This window comes from Salvia hispanica, chromosome 2, assembly GCF_029641045.1.
Source record: "Salvia hispanica isolate PSC_SH4W2 chromosome 2, Shi_PSC_v1, whole genome shotgun sequence".
In the NCBI taxonomy this organism is placed as follows: Eukaryota; Viridiplantae; Streptophyta; class Magnoliopsida; order Lamiales; family Lamiaceae; genus Salvia; species Salvia hispanica.
The window spans coordinates 404,283-425,872 of NC_142693.1; the positions used below are offsets into that span (position 1 = coordinate 404,283).

The following is a 21,590-nucleotide window of genomic DNA, read 5'->3' on the forward strand; positions in this document are numbered from 1 at the left end:
TGTTTCTTCAAGGAAATTACAATTCACGGTTGTTATTCCTAGACCCCGGTGATAACAACGATAACCCTTTTGATTTATCCCGTACCCCAAGAAAACACATTTTAAAGCACATGCAGAAAATTTACTCCTTTCGTGTTTTGGCACATGCACATAAACCGAACAACCAAAGATTTTGAGCGGAAGAGTGAGGGGTGTAGGAATATCAGTTAGGGATGAAAGAATTTGTAAAGGGGTTTTCATACCTAATATTTTAGAAAGCAGCCGATTAATCAGGTAAACGGCAATAGCAACTGCTTCTGGCCATAGGAATTTAGGAACATTTAAGTCGAAGAAAAGGGCTCTTGTGACCTCTAAAATTATCCTATGTTTTCGTTCAGCTACTCCGTTTTGTTCAGGAGTGTGGGGACAAGTAGTTTGGTGGACTAACCCCTTGTTTTTGAAAAAAATTGTGTTAACAAATTCCCTACCATTATCGGATCTAAGGATTTTAATAGTGGTTTGGAATTGTGTTTGGACCATCGTGAAAAAAAAGCAAATTTTTCAAAAACTTCAGATTTATTTTTTAGAAAATATACCCAAGTCAATCTAGTGCAATCATCCACAAAAATAAGAAAGTACTTGAAACCATGATCTCCTAAAATAGGAGCCGGACCCCAAACATCAGCATGCACTAGAGAAAAAATTGTCTCGACACGAGTATCACTTGATATAAACGACTGTCTGTGGCTCTTTGCCAAAACGCAAGATTCACAAGTAATATCTTTAAAATGAGAAAATTTCGGAAAAAGCAATTTTAAATAACCCGAGGATGGATGCCCCAGTCAGCGGTGCCACAGCCAAGCTTCCCGATTTGCAGATCCGTGAGCAAGCATTGCGGTGCCACCTTGTTGAGCAAACTCATCCACATAATAGAGGCCTTGACGCTCAGTGCCACGCCCAATTATCCTCCTCGTCCTGATATCGTCTAATACACAGAAGTTTGGATGCATCAGTAATGTATAGTTTAATTCTTTCGTCACATGACTAATAGACATGAGTTTATGGGACAGTTTAGGCACATAGAGACAATTTCTGAGTTTCAAAGTAGGTGAAATTTCAATGGTCCCACTTCCACCCACAACAGTTAGTTCCCCATCAGCAGTTTGTATATGGCTTTTGATTGCTTCATCAAATTCGGAAAAATAATTTCTATCATAGGACATTGTATCAGTAGCTCCGCAATCAAAAATCCACCACTCTCCTTAGGATCAAAATTTTATTTTGGGTAACAAGCAATTCCAATATGTTCTAGGGGTGCAAAACATAACTTTATCGTCATAAAGTTATGATATTTAGTTGAATTCCCTAGAATATCTAAATTTTTATGGAGAAAAATGTAGATATAAAATATTAAAGAAATCTAGTAGAAAATTCTAGAATAGGAGATGTATGCCTATAAATATGTGATAATTGCACCATTTTGAGAAGTTGAATAGAGTGAGAAGTTGAGAAAGTTTTAATTTTATCTCAGTTCTAATTCCTCAATTGAGGGGAAGTTGCGCAATATGTCAACAACAAATCCCATTAATCCCATCATACTAACATCTATTTGTAAGTTTTTACGACCATCATAATAAATGCCCAATAATTGATGAATACCATAAAATCTCAAACGTGTTTGGCGGGCCAATTTCGGCAGACAATCAATTATACCAGGTGCATTCTGTAGGCTACTTAAATTCTCCAACACCAGTGACTCGAGCGAGGATCCTACCATTTCACATGGCAGATACAGCAAAGCATTGCAGTCCTCAATCTCCAAACTCTCATGCAATAACAGGGATAAAAATGAGTACAGCCGTCAAATTTTCTTGATATGCATATTCTTCACCTTCTTCAGCCAAACCTGTTAGGGAAATTTTAATTTGATATTTACTATGTGAAGCTGTAGAGAAACTAGAATTGGAGATGATGTCTAAAACAAATGGAATATATCCACATTCTCTAAAATCATATAAATATATCAATCAAAGAATATGGAATTAATTGTTGGTAAAGCTGAATCTTACCCGTCTGAATCATAAGAAGTGTTTGATGCACAATGATTCCATCTTCACCTACTCGCTCTTTGGAAGCACCTCAAACTCAAACACAAATCCTTTCCCCTTTTACTTTCTTCATCTTTAGCTTCAGCTTCTTCTTCTATTTCATCTTCAGCTTCTTCTACTTCAGCTTTTTCTTCAGTTTCATCTTCGGTTTCTTCTACTTCAGCTTCATCACGAAAACATTGTGTATTATAAATATAATCTCGTTGAGAGGAAAAGAAGCATTCAGTTGACCATTTCGGGATAAGTGTGTGCAACTTACTCTTGCAAGTTGGTCTACTTGAAAAAAGATTAGCTCCAAACTAGTTGCAAATAAACCAAAACATTACAAGTTCATGTCTATTTGACTTTAACTTAAAATTTTAATTCTAACTTCTTTTTATGTTTCCAATCACAACACAAAAAACCTTCGTAATTATTTCTTCATAATCACAATCCTAAAGATCATCGCCAGCCAAATGAGTCCTAAATAATTTCTTAACATCCAAAATTATTATCCAAAAGTAGCATCTACCACAAACCATAGAGAACAGAAAAATCACAAAAGGCCATCACACCATATTTTTGTCACAACAGTTAAATTCCATGTGACAGCAATATAATCGTCAGATGAAAGATCAAGACATGACAAGAGACAATCAATCCAAACTTCATAAATACCTTACGTTTTTCAATTTTCATGCCATAATCATGTGTAAAATGAGTACAATAGTCAAACTTTCTTACTGTACGAATTTTGGCTTTGTTTTCGCTTCAAGAAATTTCTCCACAATTTCTCCCTGCGCACTTTATCATCTTTTGCCGTCACCACTCCTGCCTCATCACACCATTTTATTGTCAAATGTTTTCAATGGTGAAAAATATTAGTATCACACTAATATAACATTAAATATTATCATAAATTTAGGTTTTAAAAAGGTGGGAAATGAGTGAGAAAAACAACACGTTACAAATTATGTGAAAAGATTGAAAAATTGTTGAAAAATATATATCATGCACTATTTTCCGTCAAAGAAAACACACCTATAATATAAACAAAAATATAGAGAATGATACATATGCAAAACATAACATATAATATTTATCCACTGTAAAATTGTGATAGAATTACTCGATATATTAAGTGTGCTGTGTGCAACTTAATTTTGTAAGTTTGTCTGTTTATTATTGTTTAAATAAAAATGTCCCACCGGTAATTGCAAAAAAAATTACTCAACCAATATAATTTTAACTCAAAATTGATATAATCAGTGTACATTTTTGCAATTACCATAAAGGTGGGGCACTTTTGTTAAAATGCTAAAATAATGAGGAATATTTATCCTAAAAAGACCCAAACTAGTATCATCGAAATAGAAACAACACAAGTTGTAAAAATTAATAAAGTGAAATGGAGGTGAGGAAATAGACATGCAACAGTTTCTAAAAACTAGAAAAATATTGATACTCACGTTGTCCATCAATGACGATGAAGGTGATATGGGAGATGTAAGGCCATTGGGAAATGTTAAAACATACTCGTGGGCAGTTTGAGATAGTAAGGTCTCTTAGCGTTGCGATGCTCTGTATCACATCTAGATGCCTTAGCTTCTTGCAATTACTTATATTCAACACCCTTATGTCTGACAAGTTTCCCAACCAATCAGGTAACTCTTCCATTCCAAAATTCGACAACTTTAATTTTTGCAGAGCAGTGAGAGTTTGAATTGATTCCGGCAGACTTTCCCAACCTTCCCTCCCCTTCAATTCTAATTCTTCAATTGGGGGGAAGTTGCATCCTTGCAATATGCCATCAACAATCTCCATTGATCCAATCATACTAACATCTATCTTTAGGCTACTATGACCACCATAACTATAACCAAAGGCCGAAAATTGAGGGACACTAAGAATACTCAAACTTGTTAGACGGGGCAATTTCGGCAGACAGTAATTATCTCAGGTACATTCTGTAGGCTACTTAAATTCCACAAGCTCAGTGTCTCGAGCGAGGATCCTAGCAGTTCACATGGCAGATACACCAAAGCATTGCAGTCCCTAATATCCAACTCTTTAAGACAGGAGAGGCTTCCTTCTGATTGTTGTACGCCCATATGTTCCAAATTTCGACACTTTTTTATGATCAACTTCTCCAAAGAATTGAAGGTGCACAGACCATATGGTAGTCCTCTCAAATTGGGGCATTCCGCTATCTCCAATTTCAACAGATTGGGATTGCTACCATACGGTAGTCCTCTCAAATTGGGGCATTCCGCTATCTCCAATTTCAACAGATTGGGATTGCTGTCGAATAACCAATCTGGGAGGCATTCCAGATCATTTATTCTTTTTATGCAAAGTCGTGTTAGCAACGTCAACTCAGTTTCAAATATGTCTGCTAAAGGCCTGTAGCTATCAATGTATCCAATAGTCAACTCTTTGAGAGGCGACCAGAAAAGAGCTGGAAAATTCGTCAATTGATTGCAACGTTCGATCACCAAGTATTGTAGGTGAGGGAATAGCTTGACGTCACTTACGTCACTTACACCCACTGATTTTGTGTGTACCCACTCTGTCAGCCTAGGCATGTCATACATTTTGAGGCTTTCAAGAGCCGGAAAAACAATACACTGGGATTCATGGGCAGAAGAATTTATGGACTTCACATTACTCAATTCATACAAATGAAGAGATTTGAGCTTTGGCAACTGCCCAAACATTGGGATTTCTTCACATTTAGAGCACTGGGAGAGTTTTATCTCAACTAACTGGTTAAGTGGTACCCAACAACCTTGAGACACATTTGCAATTACCATATTTTGAGTCCAGAATGGAAATTTTTTTCCCTTGAATCCTTTAATCTCTAACTTCTTCAGATTAGAGTGAGGTTGAAGGCCTTCTAACACATCCTCATCATTTGTATTTTCACCTTCTCTATGCTCATCCCACACCAAGTGCAACTCCATTAACTTTGACTTTTTATGTAGATTCGCTTTCTCGGCCTCTTCCTTGTTACCAACCTTTTCCAGATCAGAAATTTCTAATTTTCCTTTAAGATCGTTCAAACTTCCGAGTTCTTCAATTTTGTGGCCACTACAGTAGCCCACCATAAAGTACTGTAGGGTTTGGAGACAAGTTAACCGCCCAATCTCAGCAGGCAACTCTACAGATTTGTAAACATAAAGATGTCTTAAGTTAATCAAGTACTTCAAAGTGCTTGGAAGTTGAAATAACCCTGCTACATAATCTACCAGTGCTCTCAATGTTTGCAAGTGAACCAATTTACCAATCCAATCTGGAAGATATGTAACTTTTGATTCGCTGATATCAAGAACTCTCAAGTGTATCAACTTCATGATTGAACTTGGCAACTCAGTAACTGTACTACTTCCAAAAGTTAAAACATGGAGACATTCAAACTCCGAGAAGGTGTTACCATAAGTGTTATCCATGGATAATAACGTTCGCAAATATTTTGCATTTTTTTTCAAAACACCCTTTGACTTTTCTTCTAGGAACATGTATCGAACTGGGAAAACGTCAGATGCATTACAACCACCTAATACAGAATATGCAAGATCATGCACAAGATCGTGCATCACACATCCCACCCAGTCATCATATCTTGCGGTAATTTGCAGTAAGGAATTGTCTACAAGTATATTGAAATAGTTTTCTCCCACATATTCCAAGTCATTATTTCCATCAGCTTCGAGAAATCCTTCTGCCATCCAATACTCAATCAGTTCCTGCTTCACAAATCTGTGACCTTTAGGAAAAACAGAACAATATGTAAAACACTTCTTGAGTGATGGTACAGACAATTCATCATAGCTCAACCTCAATATATTTGTGATATGATCTCCTTCATTGCGTAAAAGCCCTTGCTCTTCGATTGAGATCCATTTTTCTTCAGATTTATTGCGCAATACTCCACCAACTACGTTAGCGGCTAAAGGCAAACCTTTACATCTTCTTGCAATTTTTCTCCCAATAGCCTCGAATTCCAATGGAAAATCTTTTTTTCCAAAGCTTTTTTCTTTGATAATTGATAAACAATCTTCTTCGGATAACACTTTCAACTCGTGTGGACAATGTAGACTCACAGTTGAAGCTACCTCCTTAATTCTGGTGGTAACAACAATAACATTTCCCTTAATAGAACTAACGCCCAACAACGACTGGATAAAACCATCCCATGCGGGACGATCTTGATTCCAAACATCATCAAGAGTAAGAAGATATGTTTTTTCTTTCAAATCTTCTCCCAGCTTTTTCATAATATCTTGCTTACTCATCTCAGCATCAACTTTATTGGGATTCAACTCTTTGAGGATTTTCTTGAAAAGAGTGATTGGATCAAAAATTTGAGAAACATGCACCCAAAGATGTGATCCAAAAAGATTATTTTCTTTTAGAAAATGAAAGACTTTCCTAGTCAAAGTTGTCTTCCCCAATCCTCCCATTCCCACAATGGCCAGGATAGAAACACGATCATCAGTTGTGATACAAGTGGTAACCTTTTCAACTATTTCTGACATCACCTTATCTCTTCCAATAAAAATTGGGTCAAGAGTGAGTGAGTCAGTTTCACGAGACACATCAGGCAAAGTGGGCACATTGGTGGCAAGCATCTCTTTGAGGCCAAGATCAGCAGCTTCTTTGTTAATGACCTCCAAATTCTCATTGATATCTTGGATCCTAAGAGCCATATTTCGGGAGCGTGAATATTTAACGCATGGTGAGAAGTACGAGAGTACCTTTTGTTTCATGGGTTTGACGGGTTCGTTAGGCATGATGGGGTTGATTTGTTTGCGGAGGAGATGATAGTTGAACTCATCCAAAACATTGTCAGCATCAAACGCCACATCTTCGAGCTGGTTGAGCCACCTTTTGACAGATCCACCGGGAATGGTACGCATCTCTGCATCCTTCAAGAATTGCTGGAGGGTACCCAAACGCTTAGTCAGTTTTGCTGCTTCTTTTTTGAGGCCTCGGACAAGTGAGAACTCTTTCTTGGAATGGTCGATAAGGTTTTGAACAAGAACTTGAAGGACGGCGGCCACAGCTTCTCCCTCCATTCTTCGAGCTGATATTTGTTTCAGATAGAAGGTTTAGAGTTTAGGAAAGGAAATGTAATATTGGTGCAATGAGGAAAAAGAGAGTAGAATTGGACATGCTTTTCATTTTCTTTTGCTTTTGCTTGTAATTCAATCCTTGTCGACAACTTCCATTTTTTTGTTTTATTTTTTAAAATAATCATTTCTAGTTTATTTGTTTCTTTCAAAATTTGTACGACAAATCATAATTTTTGTATTATTTTTGGGCCTCATGTCAAGTTCAATATACCGAAAGATCGGTACGATAACGACGTTGAATTCTCCATACCGAAACTTTAGTATACTGCATAACCGGTTATTTTTGATATGGTATAATGCGTAACATTTTCAGTATGGTATACCTTACCAACCCACCCTTAATCCAAATGTCTACATACACAAAGAGATAAATTCAAACTAAAAAAATTATTTGGATTTTCACTCATTCTTACTCTGAATTCACGCTTATCTTCAACATTCCCTCAAATTAATTTAGGTGAATCACGATGCTTTACTTGTTAAGGATATCTTCGAAACTTATGGAATTCACCTTTGGTCACAACTTTAAAACTGTTCCTTCAGACCTCACAAAAGGTAGGGCTGGAATTTTTCACTTTGTGAGGTCTCCCAATTTCGACATGACACAGAAACTTGATACAGACATGCAAGAAGTTGGTTTGAGTCATTATCCGGTCAACCCAATGAATTTGGGTTGGGTTGGTTCGGGTTACCCGTTAAGAGATACTCTCTGTCCGCTAGATTTCCTAAAGTCAAATAAGAAACATACAACTAGAAAATCAAGTCCTTTGATATATCTACGTTGATTTCTTGTAGTACAATTGTGTGATGAAGTTTGAACTTGATTCTAGGAGTTGCTCGGTTATTGAACTTTATGAGTTGATGGTGATGGTTTGAGACAATACTTAGACTTGTTATAATGTGACAGAAAGTTAGGTTGAAGGCCTTCAAAGCCATAGCTAGAAAATGAACAAGGCTACTGTATTGCATAAGGATGATTGTATTAGATGATGAATTTGAAGATCAGTACGTCCCATTATATAGGGAGAATTTCTACATGTCAAAGGTATACTTTGATTTGATTGAATTCTATCTATGGAATGGATCACTAATTTCTTGCTTGTTATCTTCCATAATTTCTGTCAAAGATCCCTGACTTCTTGCTTGTTATCTTCCATGATTTCTGTCAAGGATTTCATTGCAGTGCCAGCTCTATCCAACTCATCATTCATCTTCAACTCTCTGATTCCATCGTTGAAGATGGCAAGGTTTACACTTCCCCTCAATTCGATGGAGGAACGAGAATAAACTCCGAGTTTATTCCGCAGACGAGAGAAGAATTGGTGGCTCAGGGGCTTTGTGAATATATCTGCTATTTGATCTGTGGTCGGGACATGGCGAAGGTCTATCATTTTTGCTGCTACCTTGTCTCTTACAAAATGAATGTCCAGTTCGATGTGTTTCGAACGAGCATGGAGGACAGGATTTGAAGCAAGGGCGATAGTGCTCATGTTATCAATCCAGATGATCGGACAATGAGGAAGTTTTATGCCCAATTCAGTGAGAAGCGAGGTGAGCCAAGTTATTTCAGAAACGAGGAGTGCAAGGCTGCGGTATTCTGACTCAGTGCTGGAACGAGATACAACCTTTTGCTTCTGTGAGCACCATGAAACCAAATTACCCCCAAAATAAGTGCAGTAGCCAGAGACCGATTTCCTATCATCGGGATCCGAAGCCCAATCAGAATCACAAAAGCCAGTGAGATTAAAATTAGAGGCACGAATGTGGATGCCATGATTAACTGAGCCAGCAAGGTAACGGAGAATTCGCTTTACAGCTTTCCAGTGTTGATCAAGAGGGCACGCCATAAATTGACTGACCTTGTTAACAGAGAAGCTGATTTCCGGCCTTGTGATTGTTGCATACTGTAATGCACCAACCACGCTTCTGTAAAGCTTACCTTCGACAAAAGGATCACCATCATGCTTGCTAAGTTTCGAATCAGAAATCATAGGAGTGGGGGAAGCTTTGGCACTGTCCATCTTGACCTTGAGCAATAATTCCTTGATATAGGCTGCTTGACATAGGTGAATTCCTTGAGAGGTTTTTGAAATCTCCACACCGAGAAAATGGGATACCTCTCCAAGATCCTTCAGTGAGAACTTACTGTTAAGCTGCTTAATCACAAGTTGTATGGCCGACGGAGAAGAGCCGGTGATGAGCATGTCATCAACGTAGAGCAGGAGATAGATCACTTCAGAGCCAATCTTGCGAAAGAAAAGTGAAGTATCGGCCTTAGACTGAATGAATCCAAGACCCATAAGCACTGATTGAATGGTTAGAAACCAAGCACGAGAAGCTTGTTTCAAACCATACAACGCCTTATTGAGCTTGCAAACCACATTAGGACCACCCTGTTCAAAACCGGGAGGTTGACGCATGTATATTTCTTCTTCCAAAGAGCCATTTAGGAAAGCATTGTTTACATCGAGATGAGTTATCGACCAGCCAGATGAGACTGCTATACTTAGGATGAGACGGATGGTATTTGGCTTTACAACGGGACTGAAGGTATCAGTGAAATCGAAGCCTGCTTCTTGTGAAAAACCTTGGGCCACGAGGCGAGCTTTATGGCGAGCAATTGAGCCAGACACATGCTTCTTAATTCGAAAGATCCATGTGCAACCGATCAGATTTTTGCCCGGGGGCAAAAGAGTGAGGATCCAAGTCTTGTTGCGGAGAAGGGCAAGAAACTCGGCTGTCATAGCTGCTTTCCAGATTGGAATAGATAGAGCTAGGCGGATGGAACGAGGCACAGTGGACGAAGGATCAATTACACTGATGTGAAATACCTTTGGCTTGAAAATGCCTGCTCTAGATCTAGTCACCATGTGATGAGTGCTAGATGGCTGAGTTATTGGGGAAGGTGAGGAGGATGAATCTGTGGATGGTGGATCTTTATTAGGTGGTGGTTGAAAGGTGGCAGCAGGTGGGGAATCTTGATTAGGTGGTAGTTGAGAGGTGGGTGGTGGGGATCCATGTACATGATCAGGAGAATCATGATCTGAGATGTCCATATGTGAGTCAGGAGGGGAGCTGAGAGGTATAGGAGAGTTTGGAGGTATAGTAGATGGTGAGACGGATGTGATTGGAGAATCTGGAGTGAGCACAGGTGCAGGTGGTAATGAGGGAAAAGAGAGAGGTAGTGAGGGAGGTATAAGAGGTGACGGTGGGATTTGTGATGGGACGAAAGAGAGTGGTTTTTTATGAGGAAATGTGTATTCATCAAACAAGATGTCCCGTGTGATGACAACTTTGCCACAAGGAAGTAAAGCCTTATAACCCTTATGAGAAGAGCTGTACCCAATAAAGATTGCAGCATCAGATCGAAACTCGAGCTTGTGATGATTGGTAGGGCGAAGATGTGGATAGCAGAGGCAACCAAAGGTTTTTAGCAGTGTATAATTTGGCTTTTTGTGATAAAGTTTTTCATATGGGGACATATTGTTGAGAGTGGGCGATGGGAGCCGATTGATGATATATACGGCTGTGGTGAAAGCATCATCCCAAAAAGATGTGGATAGCCCTGATTGAGCTAGAAGTGCCAAACCCATCTCAGTGATATGTCGGTGTTTCCGCTCAGCCATCCCGTTTTGTTGGGGAGTATATGGGCAGGAAACTCGGTGTACAATCCCTCGAGATTGAAGGAGGGATGAAAGGCCCCTGTATTCACCACCCCAGTCAGATTGGAGAGCCTTGATTCTTGTATCAAATTGATTTTCAGCCAACACCATAAAGTGTTTGAACACATCAACAAGCTCAGATTTGGACTTGAGTAGATAGAGCCATGTATAACGACTGAATTGATCGATGAAGTTCACATAATATTTGTAACCATTTCTAGAACTCAAGGGGGCAGGACCCCAAACATCACTATGTACCATTTGGAGGGGAGCAGTGTAAAGAGAAGAAGAAACGGAATATGGCAGACGGTGACTTTTAGCAACACAGCAAGGATGACATAATAAACTTGATTTCATAGATGAGAAGGGGATATTACAACTATGCAAAGTCTTTTCAACAATATTGAAAGCACAATGGCCAAGCCTTTTGTGCCAAAGATCTATGCTAGATGTAGTAGATTTAGGGAAAGCAGTAGAGTGTCCTAATGAAGAAGTATAGGCGACTGGAACACATTTCTTCAACTGTGATGTAGGAGTGGATGATAAAGTAGCAGCAGGCTTGTGGAGATCAAACTTGTAAAGGCCATTCTCAAGGGAGCCCTTGAGCAAAATTGATTTGGTGACCTGGTCCTTCACGAAACAATAAGAGGAATGGAATTCAAAAAACACATTATTATCTCGAGCAAAGTGGGAGACACTCAGAAGGTTCTTGGTGACTTTAGGGACAAGGAGAAGATTTTTTAGCAAAAGAGTTCTTGGTGAAGAAGGAGATGATTTAGCAATAAACTGACCTACGTGAGAAATGGGGACCCCGTGACCATCCCCAAGGTGAAGATTATTACCTCCATTGTATTCAGAAGAGGTGGTCAGATTGTTGAAATCATTTGTTACATGATTGGTGGCACCAGAGTCGGGATACCAGGAGGACATGTTGTCGCCACTGAAATTAGTTTGAGAGTAGTGACTGGGGCTTCCCCTTGTCTGCACCAAGTTTGCCGAAGGAGGTGGTGGTACATGCTGCGGATTGAAGCTGGACTGTCTGGGCTGAGATGCAGCTGCTGGAAAATTTTGTTGGTACCTGTACCAGCACCTATCTGCCATGTGTCCAGGTTTCTGGCATAGTTGGCAGGTGGCTCGATTGCCGCGACTTCTGTAGCCACCTCGACCTCCACGACCTCTGAAATTGCCACCTCCACGGCTACCTTCCCCTCGATTGAAGCTGCTCCCATAATGGCCAATAGTGTTTTCCTTTCTTGGAGGAGGAGCCTGAGATAGGTGAGCAGTAGGTTGAGATCCATCCACATTGATGGAGAGGCTTTTGGTGGATTCGAGCCTGGATTCAAAACTCAAGAGAAGTCCTGTAACTTCTTGAACAGACCAGGTTTCACCTTTGGATGTTATCGTCACCATCACAGGATTGTATTCAGCTCCGAGGCCACTCAAGATGTGAAGAATTTGATCCATCTCCATGATTCGACATCCCGCTGATCCAAGCATATCACATATGCTCTTGATTTTGTTGAGGTATTCCATCATTGTGAGGGAATCCTTTCTTAAGGTTTGTAGTTGGAGTTTGTAGTGCATAATTTTTGCTTTCGACTGGCTGGCGAAATTCGTTTCAAGAGCCGACCAGATCTCCCTACTCGTGGTCAAACCCACCACGATCACCATTGCACTTTCATCAAGAGAAGATTGCAGCCATGCCGCTAGGCGCTGATCCTGCTGGTGCCACACAAGAAAGCTCGGATTTGGCGACATAGTTGACGATTCTGTTGTGACCACCATTTTTGGCGGAATAATTTGCTCTCCCATGAGATACGGTTCGAGTCCGTATCCTCTAACAGTGGCTAAGACTTGTTGACGCCAGATCAAATAATTGCTATCGGATAATTTTGTGGATATCGGGTGACTTTGCGGAAGCATAGGAATGGTGGGGATGTTATTTACTGAAGTTTGTTGTGTTGGGCTAGAGCTGTCACTTTCAGCCATATTTCAAGGTAGAAGAGATTAAGGTGAAGGAAGGGGTCAAAGCCTAGGTACGAAACCTAGGCTCTGATACCATGACAGAAAGTTAGGTTGAAGGCCTTCAAAGCCATAGCTAGAAAATGAACAAGGCTACTGTATTGCATAAGGATGATTGTATTAGATGATGAATTTGAAGATCAGTACGTCCCATTATATAGGGAGAATTTCTACATGTCAAAGGTATACTTTGATTTGATTGAATTCTATCTATGGAATGGATCACTAATTTCTTGCTTGTTATCTTCCATAATTTCTGTCAAAGATCCCTGACTTCTTGCTTGTTATCTTCCATGATTTCTGTCAAGGATTTCATTGCAGTGCCAGCTCTATCCAACTCATCATTCATCTTCAACTCTCTGATTCCATCGTTGAAGATGGCAAGGTTTACATAATGGAATGAGGATGAACTTAATCAAGTGGATACACTGCTTGTTTGATTGCTCTCATGACTTGGATTTGATGAGAGTTGATCGAGTAAGTATATGAGTAGTCATTTTTGTGCATGTACTGTCTTGTCTATCTTGCTCGAGGACAAGCAATAAGACTTAAGTTTGTGGATATTTGATGTTAAACATTTTGATGTCTCGAGAGTCAAACATTTCACCCGACTGGTCGGTGAAAGGATTTAAGACCATTTCACCTGACCGGATGAAATGTCATGACACTTGAGGTATGATTTTTTCATTCTTATAACTAAATGAAAAATCAATACCATAAATCCATTTAAAGTAAAACTACATAAATGAAAAATCAATAGCATGAATATGTAAAACTATTAGGAGACTTACCTTAAAGTTCTTCTCAATATCTATTCTTCTTCTCCTTTGCTCTTGGAGATGATTATTGTGAATAGGCGATGGAATTAGCTTTCTCCTTCTTGCACATGATATATATCTAATTACTGATAAATATTAATTTTATATACCCACTAACTCCGCCACTGTCGTGAAGGGATAATTCTGCGATTAAAAATATATTAAATGTACAACTTTGAATTAATTAGTGCAAGCTATACTAGAGAGTAATATAGTATATCATAAAGTTGCTAATTTTTTATTTAAAAGGATGTTTCCACTGATTAACTTCTTCTAAACACGTTCTAACGTTATCTAAAGTCAGTCAAATATAGGGTTCAACATTAATTTTATATGCCCACTACACCGAATTTTAAATATAAAAGAGAAAACATATATCCCTTTTTAGATATTTTACAATAAATTACTAGAATATCACTCTCTATCACTTTAACTTTTCTTTTTCATTTTCTTATCTTTCAGTCCTGCCGACAACTTCTTTTTTGTTTTAAATTTTATATTTATTTGTCGTTTGACAGCCAAATGAGAAATTAGTCGATTACCATACTATTCAAATTTTGTTAACAGGGTTGTGTATCATATTAAATAGTATGGTGAGTTGAATTAAAATAAAAGATAAATATAAGTACTTATATTATAAAAGCTAAACAGTCTTTATTTCTTAAACGTGTTTGTCATGAGAAAAAATGAACTTCTGGGTATGTATAACTTTTAATATTATTTATTTTTATTTTTGAAAAATGTTAAATTTCATTATAATAGTAATACATACGTATTTAGTTGTCTTGCTTCTTTTTTGGTTAATTTCTTACAAAATCATGAAAAATAATCGTTTCTAGTTTATTTGCTTCTTTCAAAATTTGTACGACATATCATAAAGTTTAAGAAATTTCATTTTGAGTTTAAATAAATTTTTTACAAAAAAAGTACTAAAGCTAATAATTAAATTATACTTAAATTTCGTGGGTGAGTTAAATTGTGAATTATATGGGCTGGGCCTAGCTACTTATAAGCCATACGGGCATGAAAATTGATGGCTTGGTTCTGGTGAGTGGGTATCAAAGCTATTTATCAACTTGAACTGATTTTATTCAAATGAGTAATATCATACTCCCTCGTCTCATGATAGTATCAACTTTGAGATTGACACATATTTTAATATAAAATTAGTAAAGTATAAGAGTGATCAAAAGAAAAAATAAAATTCATCTTACAAAAGAGAAAAAACTTGTCAAAAATAGAAGGTGACTAATTTTAGGAGACACCCAAAATGGAAAAGAATTACGTGATGTAGTGTGTGACAGAACAGATCTTATTAGTTACTTATTGGAGGATTAATCCGATGGCTGCTCAAAATTGGTTACCAGGAGCGCGAATTCGAAGGGATTATGATTTTATGGAAAAATGGTTTGTAGCACTGCGCTGCATAGCTGTCAGCGCCAATTGTTCCGACATGATCTGTCCGGCATGACCCAAATCAAAATCATGAATCCATCACTACATATAAGTTCAACAACAAAATTAATCCGAACTTCTTAAGTACCATATATTTTACAATTTTACAATCCGAACTTGGGACAGAGAAGTTCCAGCTCAGATATCTTGACGACGAGGATGAATGGGTGTTGAGATAAAAAGAAAAAATAGATGAAATTGTATAATGCATGATATGGTTCATATTTAAGTTAAAAACAATGAAAAAAAGGTTGTCATATGAATATAGACTATTTTTTTATGAGAAGGACGAAAAGGAACTATGACCTATTTATTTATTTTTATAACTTTTGGATAAAGTATAAAATCATAAAGGGTGTACTTTCACGTAGATATGGACTGGACACATAAAAAAAAGTCAATTGGGCCTAACTTTGACATATAATTATGGGCCTGAGAATTGATTGGCCCGGTTCGGGTGATTGTGCCTATAATGAATTTCATTAATATATTGATCCAATCAAAGTTGTACTTCCTCACTCCACTATCAATAGCGACAAAAAAAATTAGTAGTTAAAATAATACAGTATTTATGGAGAATATGGCTTCTTTATTAGAACTAATTTTTGTAGATGTCGCAAAACAAAAAAATGACTATTAATTGTAGGTTGAGAGGATACTATTTATCTAAATGTTAGTACATACAATTGATTGTAGTAGAGCTTTATCACATTTTTTTGGTAAAAGATAATGGGCAACCTAACAAAACAAACTAACAGAAAAAAGAAACACTTAAAACTATTATATAGCAACCAACTTCTTAGACTCAACGACATAGTTTTTGAAACAAGAATTCAAATAAAACTATATCACTTTATAGCACTTAAACTATTGTTAGTATGTACAATGAGTAGATATAAAATGCAGGATACCATCCTCTAACTATAGGATTATGATGGGATCGTTTACCAAATTTCTCTAGTCGAAATTCAAGCAATGTGTTAGGTATTGACAATCTCCACCCAAACTCTATATTAATAGTATGATATTGAGCATTCTTAATACAATAGTCTTATTCTTTTAAAACTTTAAATAATTGTGAAAGACTAGTACTATTCATTATAAATCAAATTATGCGTCTCTAATTTCAATCCAAAAGCTTATTACGACAATCTACTATGATCCAACATCTAAGCAGTGCTGATTGCTCCAACACAATCAAAACAAAATCAAGATTCCATCACCAAATATAAGTGACCATAATCTAATAGTCTGACAAAACACCAAATATAACTGCAAAACATAGGATCTTGTTCGATAAAATACAACAACAACAAAATCAATCTAAACTCCATGAATAGTAGTACCATACATTTTACTTCATGCAATAAAACCAGGGATAAAATGAGTACAACCGTCAAAATAACTACAAAATATAGGATCTTGTTCGATAAAATACAACAACAACAAAATCAATCCAAACTTCATAAACAGTACCATTCATTTTACTTCATGCAATAAAACCCGGGATAAAATGAGTACAACCGTCAAACTTTCTTGGTATGAAAATTCGACACTGCTCTAACACAAGTCTCTACTTCACCTTTTTCAGCCGAACCTGTTGGGAAATTTTAATTCATCATTTATAGTTTGAAGAGGTAGAGAAACTAGAATTGGAGATGATGTCTCAAACAAATATATCCACATTCTCTATAATCTTACCTGTGTGAATTTGAAGAAATGTTTAAGGGATAAAAATTCTTTCTTCACCTCCTCGCTCTTTGGAAACACCTCAAAGCCAGACACAAATCCTTTCCCATTTCTTCTTCTTCTTCTTCATCTTTAGCTTCTTCTTCTTAATCAAAATAAAACACGAAAAATATTGTGTATAATAATTATATAATCTCGTGGAAAGGAAAAGTAGCGTTCAATTAAAACCATTTTGGAAAAAGTGTGTGCAACTTAGTTTTGCAAGATGATCTACTAAAAAGGACGAGCTCCAAACTAGTTGCAATTAACTCGAAACACTACAAATTCATATCTATTTGAATTCATCATTAAATTTTAATTCTTACATTTTCTTTAGTGTTTTAAACCAGAACACTAAAAATCCTGCATATTTTGTTTCTTCATAATCAAAATCATAAAGATCATTGGCAGCCAAATGAGTCATAATTAAATACTAATATTTGGACCAAGCATTTGCATCCAAAATTCTTATCCTAAAGTAGCATCCACCACAAATCACAAAAGAGCATCAGACCATATTTTTATCACATTAATAGTATAATAAATAGCATATTATTATTATTATTATTATTATTATTATTATCATTATTATTATTATTATTATTATTATTATTATTATTATAAATTTGAGTTAAAAGGTGAATTATATATCATCCATCAATTAAAATAAAAGAAAATACACCTTTAATATAAAAAGAATAGTAAATACGCACCAGCAGGGTTACCCGAATTCAGCAATGTACATAGTTCTGTCATTGAATACCCTGTATAACACAAGAGATGATACTAATGAGATGCAATTGCAAAAAAGAAGGCAGTTAAATCGAAAATTGAAAGGATGGGTATAAAGCTAAAATAATTACTGTAGTAGATAAAATTGGATATTTACTATCATCTAAATCTAAACAACACAAAGGGAGTAAGTGAATTTCTGAAAATTAGAATTTTGACAGATGTAGTCTCACATATACTGTAATATTGTTTCTATAAAAACAAACAAGAATTCAAAGATAATTCATACTCACTTATTCGTTCTCCATTAATGATATACAATCTGCTGCTATCCCAGCTATGCCTTGCATTCATACTCTTTAACCATTGAGGTAAGCTGTCCATTCCAATAGTCTCCAATATTAAGTGTTTAAGAGCAGTGAGATGTTGAAGTGATTCCACCAGATTTACCCAACTACTACCTTTGATCCCCTTCAGTTCTAAAGATATAAGTGACCTGCTTCTGCATGCTTGCAATAAGGCATCAACACTCTCAATTGATCCCCCCATACTTGCATCCAATTCCAACTGTTCCAAGCTATTAAAAGAAGGTAGGATATCAACTAAACAAGTGGGCATGAATTGAGGAGCACCCCTAATTATCAAATGTGTTAGATGGGGCGATTTTGGGAGGCACTCAATTATTTCAGGTAGATTCTTTAGGCTCCTTATATTCTCCAACCACAGAGTCTTGAGCGGGGATCCTATCATTTGACATGGAACATACAGCAAAGCATTGCATCCCCTAATCTCTAAGCTTTCGAGGCACTCCTTTATAATCAACTCCTTCAGATCTGGACACTCAATAATATCTGGACACTCCTTTATAATCAACTCCTTCAGATGTGGACACTCGTATATATATAACTCCTTCAGATTTGGACACTCCTTTATAATCAACTCCTTCAAATTTTGACACTTGTCTACACTCAACACATGCAAATTTGGAAACCCCTTTACAATCAACTCCTTCAGATTTTGACACTCCTTTACATTCAACACATTCAAATTTGGACATCCCTTTATAATCAACTCCTTCAAATTTTGACACTCCTTTATAATCAATTCCTTCAAATTCGGACACTCCTCCTTTATAATCAACTCCTTCAAATTTCGACACTTCTTTACATTCAACTCCTTCAAATTCGGACACTCCTTTATAATCAACTCCTTCAAATTTGGACACTTCTTTATATTCAACTCCATCAAACTGAGGCAGTCAATTATTCCAGGTAGATTCTCTAGGCTACTCATACTGTCCAACACCAGATTCTCGAGTGAGGATCCTATCATTTCACGGGGAAATCCTTTCAATTTGGGGCACCTCTTTATATCCAAGCGGTGGAGCTGAGGAAATACCTTGACGTCACTTGATTCTACTTCTGCCCACTCTGTTAGCTCATCCATTGACTCCAATACGAGTATTTTGAGAGCTGGAAAAACAATACGTGTCTCCCCTTTCTCTAATCCATAGAATGAAGAACTTATTGACTTCAAATTAGCCCATTCTTCCAAACAAAGCGTCACGAGATTGGGCAACTGCCCAAACATTGGGATTTCTTCACATTTATAGCAGCGTACGAGATATATCTCAGTCAAATTGTTAAGTGGTACACAAGAGATTTCACCCACTTTTTCAACTTCCATCTTTCGAGTCCATAATGGAAATCGTTTTCCCTTGTATCCTTCAATCCGTAACTTCTTCAAATTTTTGTGAGGTTGAAGCCCTTCCAACACATTCTCATCACTTGTAATTTCACCTTCTCTATTTTCACCCCATGTCAAACACAACTTCAATAATTTTGACTTGGCAGATAGACTTGCTTTCTCAGCCTCTTCCTTGTTATCAACCCTTTCAAGCTTTGAAATTTCCAGCTCTCCTCTAAGACCATTCAAACTTCCCAGCTCTTCGATTTTCCATCCATCTTTGTCACCAACTTTAAAATACTCCAGTGTTTGGAGAGAAGTTAATCTCCCAATCTCAGCAGGCAACTCTACATCTTCATCAATATAAAGATGCCTTAAATTAATCAAGTACTTCAAAGTACTTGGAAGTTTCTTTAAAACATAATTCTTTGCTCTCAATGTTTGCAAGTGAATGAGTTTACCAATCCAATCCGGAAGATATTTAATTCTCAATTTGTTAATATCAAGAACTCTTAAATGTATCAACTTCATGATTGAACTTGGCAACTCCTCAACTATATCAATTCCCAAAGTTAAAACACGAACACTTTGAAAGTCTGAGAACATGATGCTATGATCCATGGATAATAGAGTCCGAAAATATTTTGCATTTTGTTTAAGGACATCAATTGAATTTTCTTCAAAAATCATGTATCGAACTGGGGATATGCCATCTGCATTATGAGAACCGGCTAAAATAGAAGATGCGAGATCATGCACAAGATCGTGCATCACACAACTTTCCACATTTCCATAATCATCTCTTTCTGCAATTTGCAGTAAAGAGTTGTGTAGAAGAACATTGATAAAGTTGTCTCCCACAGATTCCATGTCGTTGCCTACAAGAAATCCTTCTGCCATCCAATACTCAATCAATATCTTCCTTTCAATTCTATGACCTTTCGGAAAAATCGAACAATAAGCAAAACACTTCTTGAGTGATGGTAGCGACAAATTATCAAAGCTCAACTTCAATATCTTTGTGATATAATTTCCTTCATCTTGTGAAAGCCAATTCTCTTTGATCGAGCGCCATTCTTCTTCATATTTTTTATCGCGTAGTACTCCACCGACTACCCTGGCAGCTAAAGGCAAACCTTGACATTTTTCTGCAATCTCCATCCCAATGGCCTCAAATCCCAAAGGAACATCCTCTCTTTCAAAGGTTTTCTCTTTGATTATTGCCCAACATTCTTTGTTTGATAATCCTTCAAGCTCATGTGTAGGAAGTGCCCTAACAGTTGAAGCAACCTTCTTCTTTCTTGTGGTAACAACAATCGCATTACCCCTAGTAGAAGTAGCACCCAACAAGGAATTGAAGAAACCTTCTTCCCATGTGGGAAGATCTTCATTCCAAATATCATCAAGAATAAGTAGATAAGTTTTATCTTTCAAAACTTCTTTCAGAATTTTCGTAATATCTTGCTTACTCATCTTAGCTTCAACCTTTTGAGGAGCCAACTCTTTGAGAATTTTCTTGAGAAGAACAATTGGATCAAAAATTTGAGAAACATGCACCCAAATATGTGATCCAAACTGATTCTTTTCTTGTAAAATATTAAAGACTTTCCGAGTCAAAGTTGTCTTCCCCAATCCTCCCATTCCCACAATGGCAAGGATAGAAACACTTTGATCAGATGTGATACATGCGGAAAGATTCTCAACTATTTCTGACGTCACCTCATCTCTTCCAATAAAAATTGGATCAAGAGTGGATGAGTCTGTTTCACGAGCAGCATCAGGCAAAGTGAGCTCATTGGTGGCAAGCATCTGTGTGAGGCCAAGGTCAGCAGCCTCTTTGTTAATGTCCTTCAAATCCTCATTGATTTCTTGGATGCTAAGAGCCATACTTCGGGAACGTGACAAATTAACGCATGGTGAGAAGCATGATAGCACCTTTTGTTTCATTGGTATGATGGGCATGATGGGGTTGATTTGTTTGCAGAGGTGATGATAGTTGAGCTCATCCAAAACGTTGTCAGCATCGAATGCCGCATTTTCAAGCTTTTTGAGCCAGCTTTTGACAGCATCACGTGGATTAGTATGCTTCTCTGCATCGTTCAAGAATTTCTGGAGGGTACCCAAACGCCCACTCAGTTTTGTTGCTTCTTTTTTGAGGCCTCGGACAAGTAAGTACTCATTCTTGGCTTGGTCGATGAGGTTTTGAACAACAACTTGAAGGACGGTGGCCACAGCTTCTCCTTCCATTCTTTCAGCTGATGATAACTGTTTTAGAGAGAAGGTTTA

At 37.2% G+C, this 21,590-nt stretch overlaps 2 protein-coding genes and 1 long non-coding RNA gene across 6 annotated transcripts in view; all 3 read right to left on the reverse strand.

The window, feature by feature from the left end:
• The window catches only part of LOC148931268 (putative disease resistance protein RGA4), a 31,871-nt gene that overhangs the window by 4,001 nt on the left and 6,280 nt on the right, over positions 1 to 21,590 (reverse strand). The window contains exon 2 of the mRNA XM_089063803.1: positions 18,115 to 21,569. Within this exon, the coding sequence (XP_088919929.1) occupies positions 18,115 to 21,551 (3,437 nt within the window). The 5' untranslated portion in view covers positions 21,552 to 21,569. The remainder of the gene's footprint in view (positions 1 to 18,114; positions 21,570 to 21,590) is intronic.
• Positions 709 to 13,836, reverse strand: LOC125201003 (disease resistance protein RGA2-like). Of its 3 annotated transcripts, none has more exons than XM_048098869.2 (5): positions 3,536 to 7,210; positions 2,811 to 2,897; positions 2,049 to 2,250; positions 1,693 to 1,885; positions 709 to 964 (listed from the first exon to the last, which is right to left on the reverse strand). In XM_048098869.2, exon 1 carries the CDS (start codon positions 7,142 to 7,144, stop codon positions 3,989 to 3,991), a length of 3,156 nt encoding a protein of 1,051 aa, XP_047954826.1. In that variant the 5' UTR covers positions 7,145 to 7,210; the 3' UTR covers positions 709 to 964; positions 1,693 to 1,885; positions 2,049 to 2,250; positions 2,811 to 2,897; positions 3,536 to 3,988. The 3 variants fall into 3 exon arrangements, 2 of the variants coding, with proteins under 2 accessions (XP_047954826.1, XP_088920709.1); XM_089064583.1 differs by lacking the exon at positions 709 to 964 and adding an exon at positions 13,677 to 13,836 and having other exon boundaries at positions 1,484 to 1,885; positions 3,536 to 7,152; XR_016135462.1 differs by lacking the exons at positions 709 to 964; positions 3,536 to 7,210 and adding an exon at positions 13,677 to 13,836 and having other exon boundaries at positions 1,484 to 1,885.
• Positions 16,483 to 18,107, reverse strand: LOC148931269 (uncharacterized). 2 transcript variants are annotated; one of them, XR_016135463.1, is made up of 4 exons: positions 17,912 to 18,107; positions 17,600 to 17,650; positions 16,860 to 16,989; positions 16,483 to 16,755 (listed from the first exon to the last, which is right to left on the reverse strand). It is a non-coding gene; the product is annotated as an uncharacterized LOC148931269 (long non-coding RNA). The 2 variants fall into 2 exon arrangements; XR_016135464.1 differs by having other exon boundaries at positions 16,860 to 16,992.

Bases quoted from the DNA above. Each gene is read 5' to 3' on its own strand.
- LOC125201003 (XM_048098869.2), bottom strand. From the start codon at position 7,144: ATGGAGGGAGAAGCTGTGGCCGCCGTCCTTCAAGTTCTTGTTCAAAAC.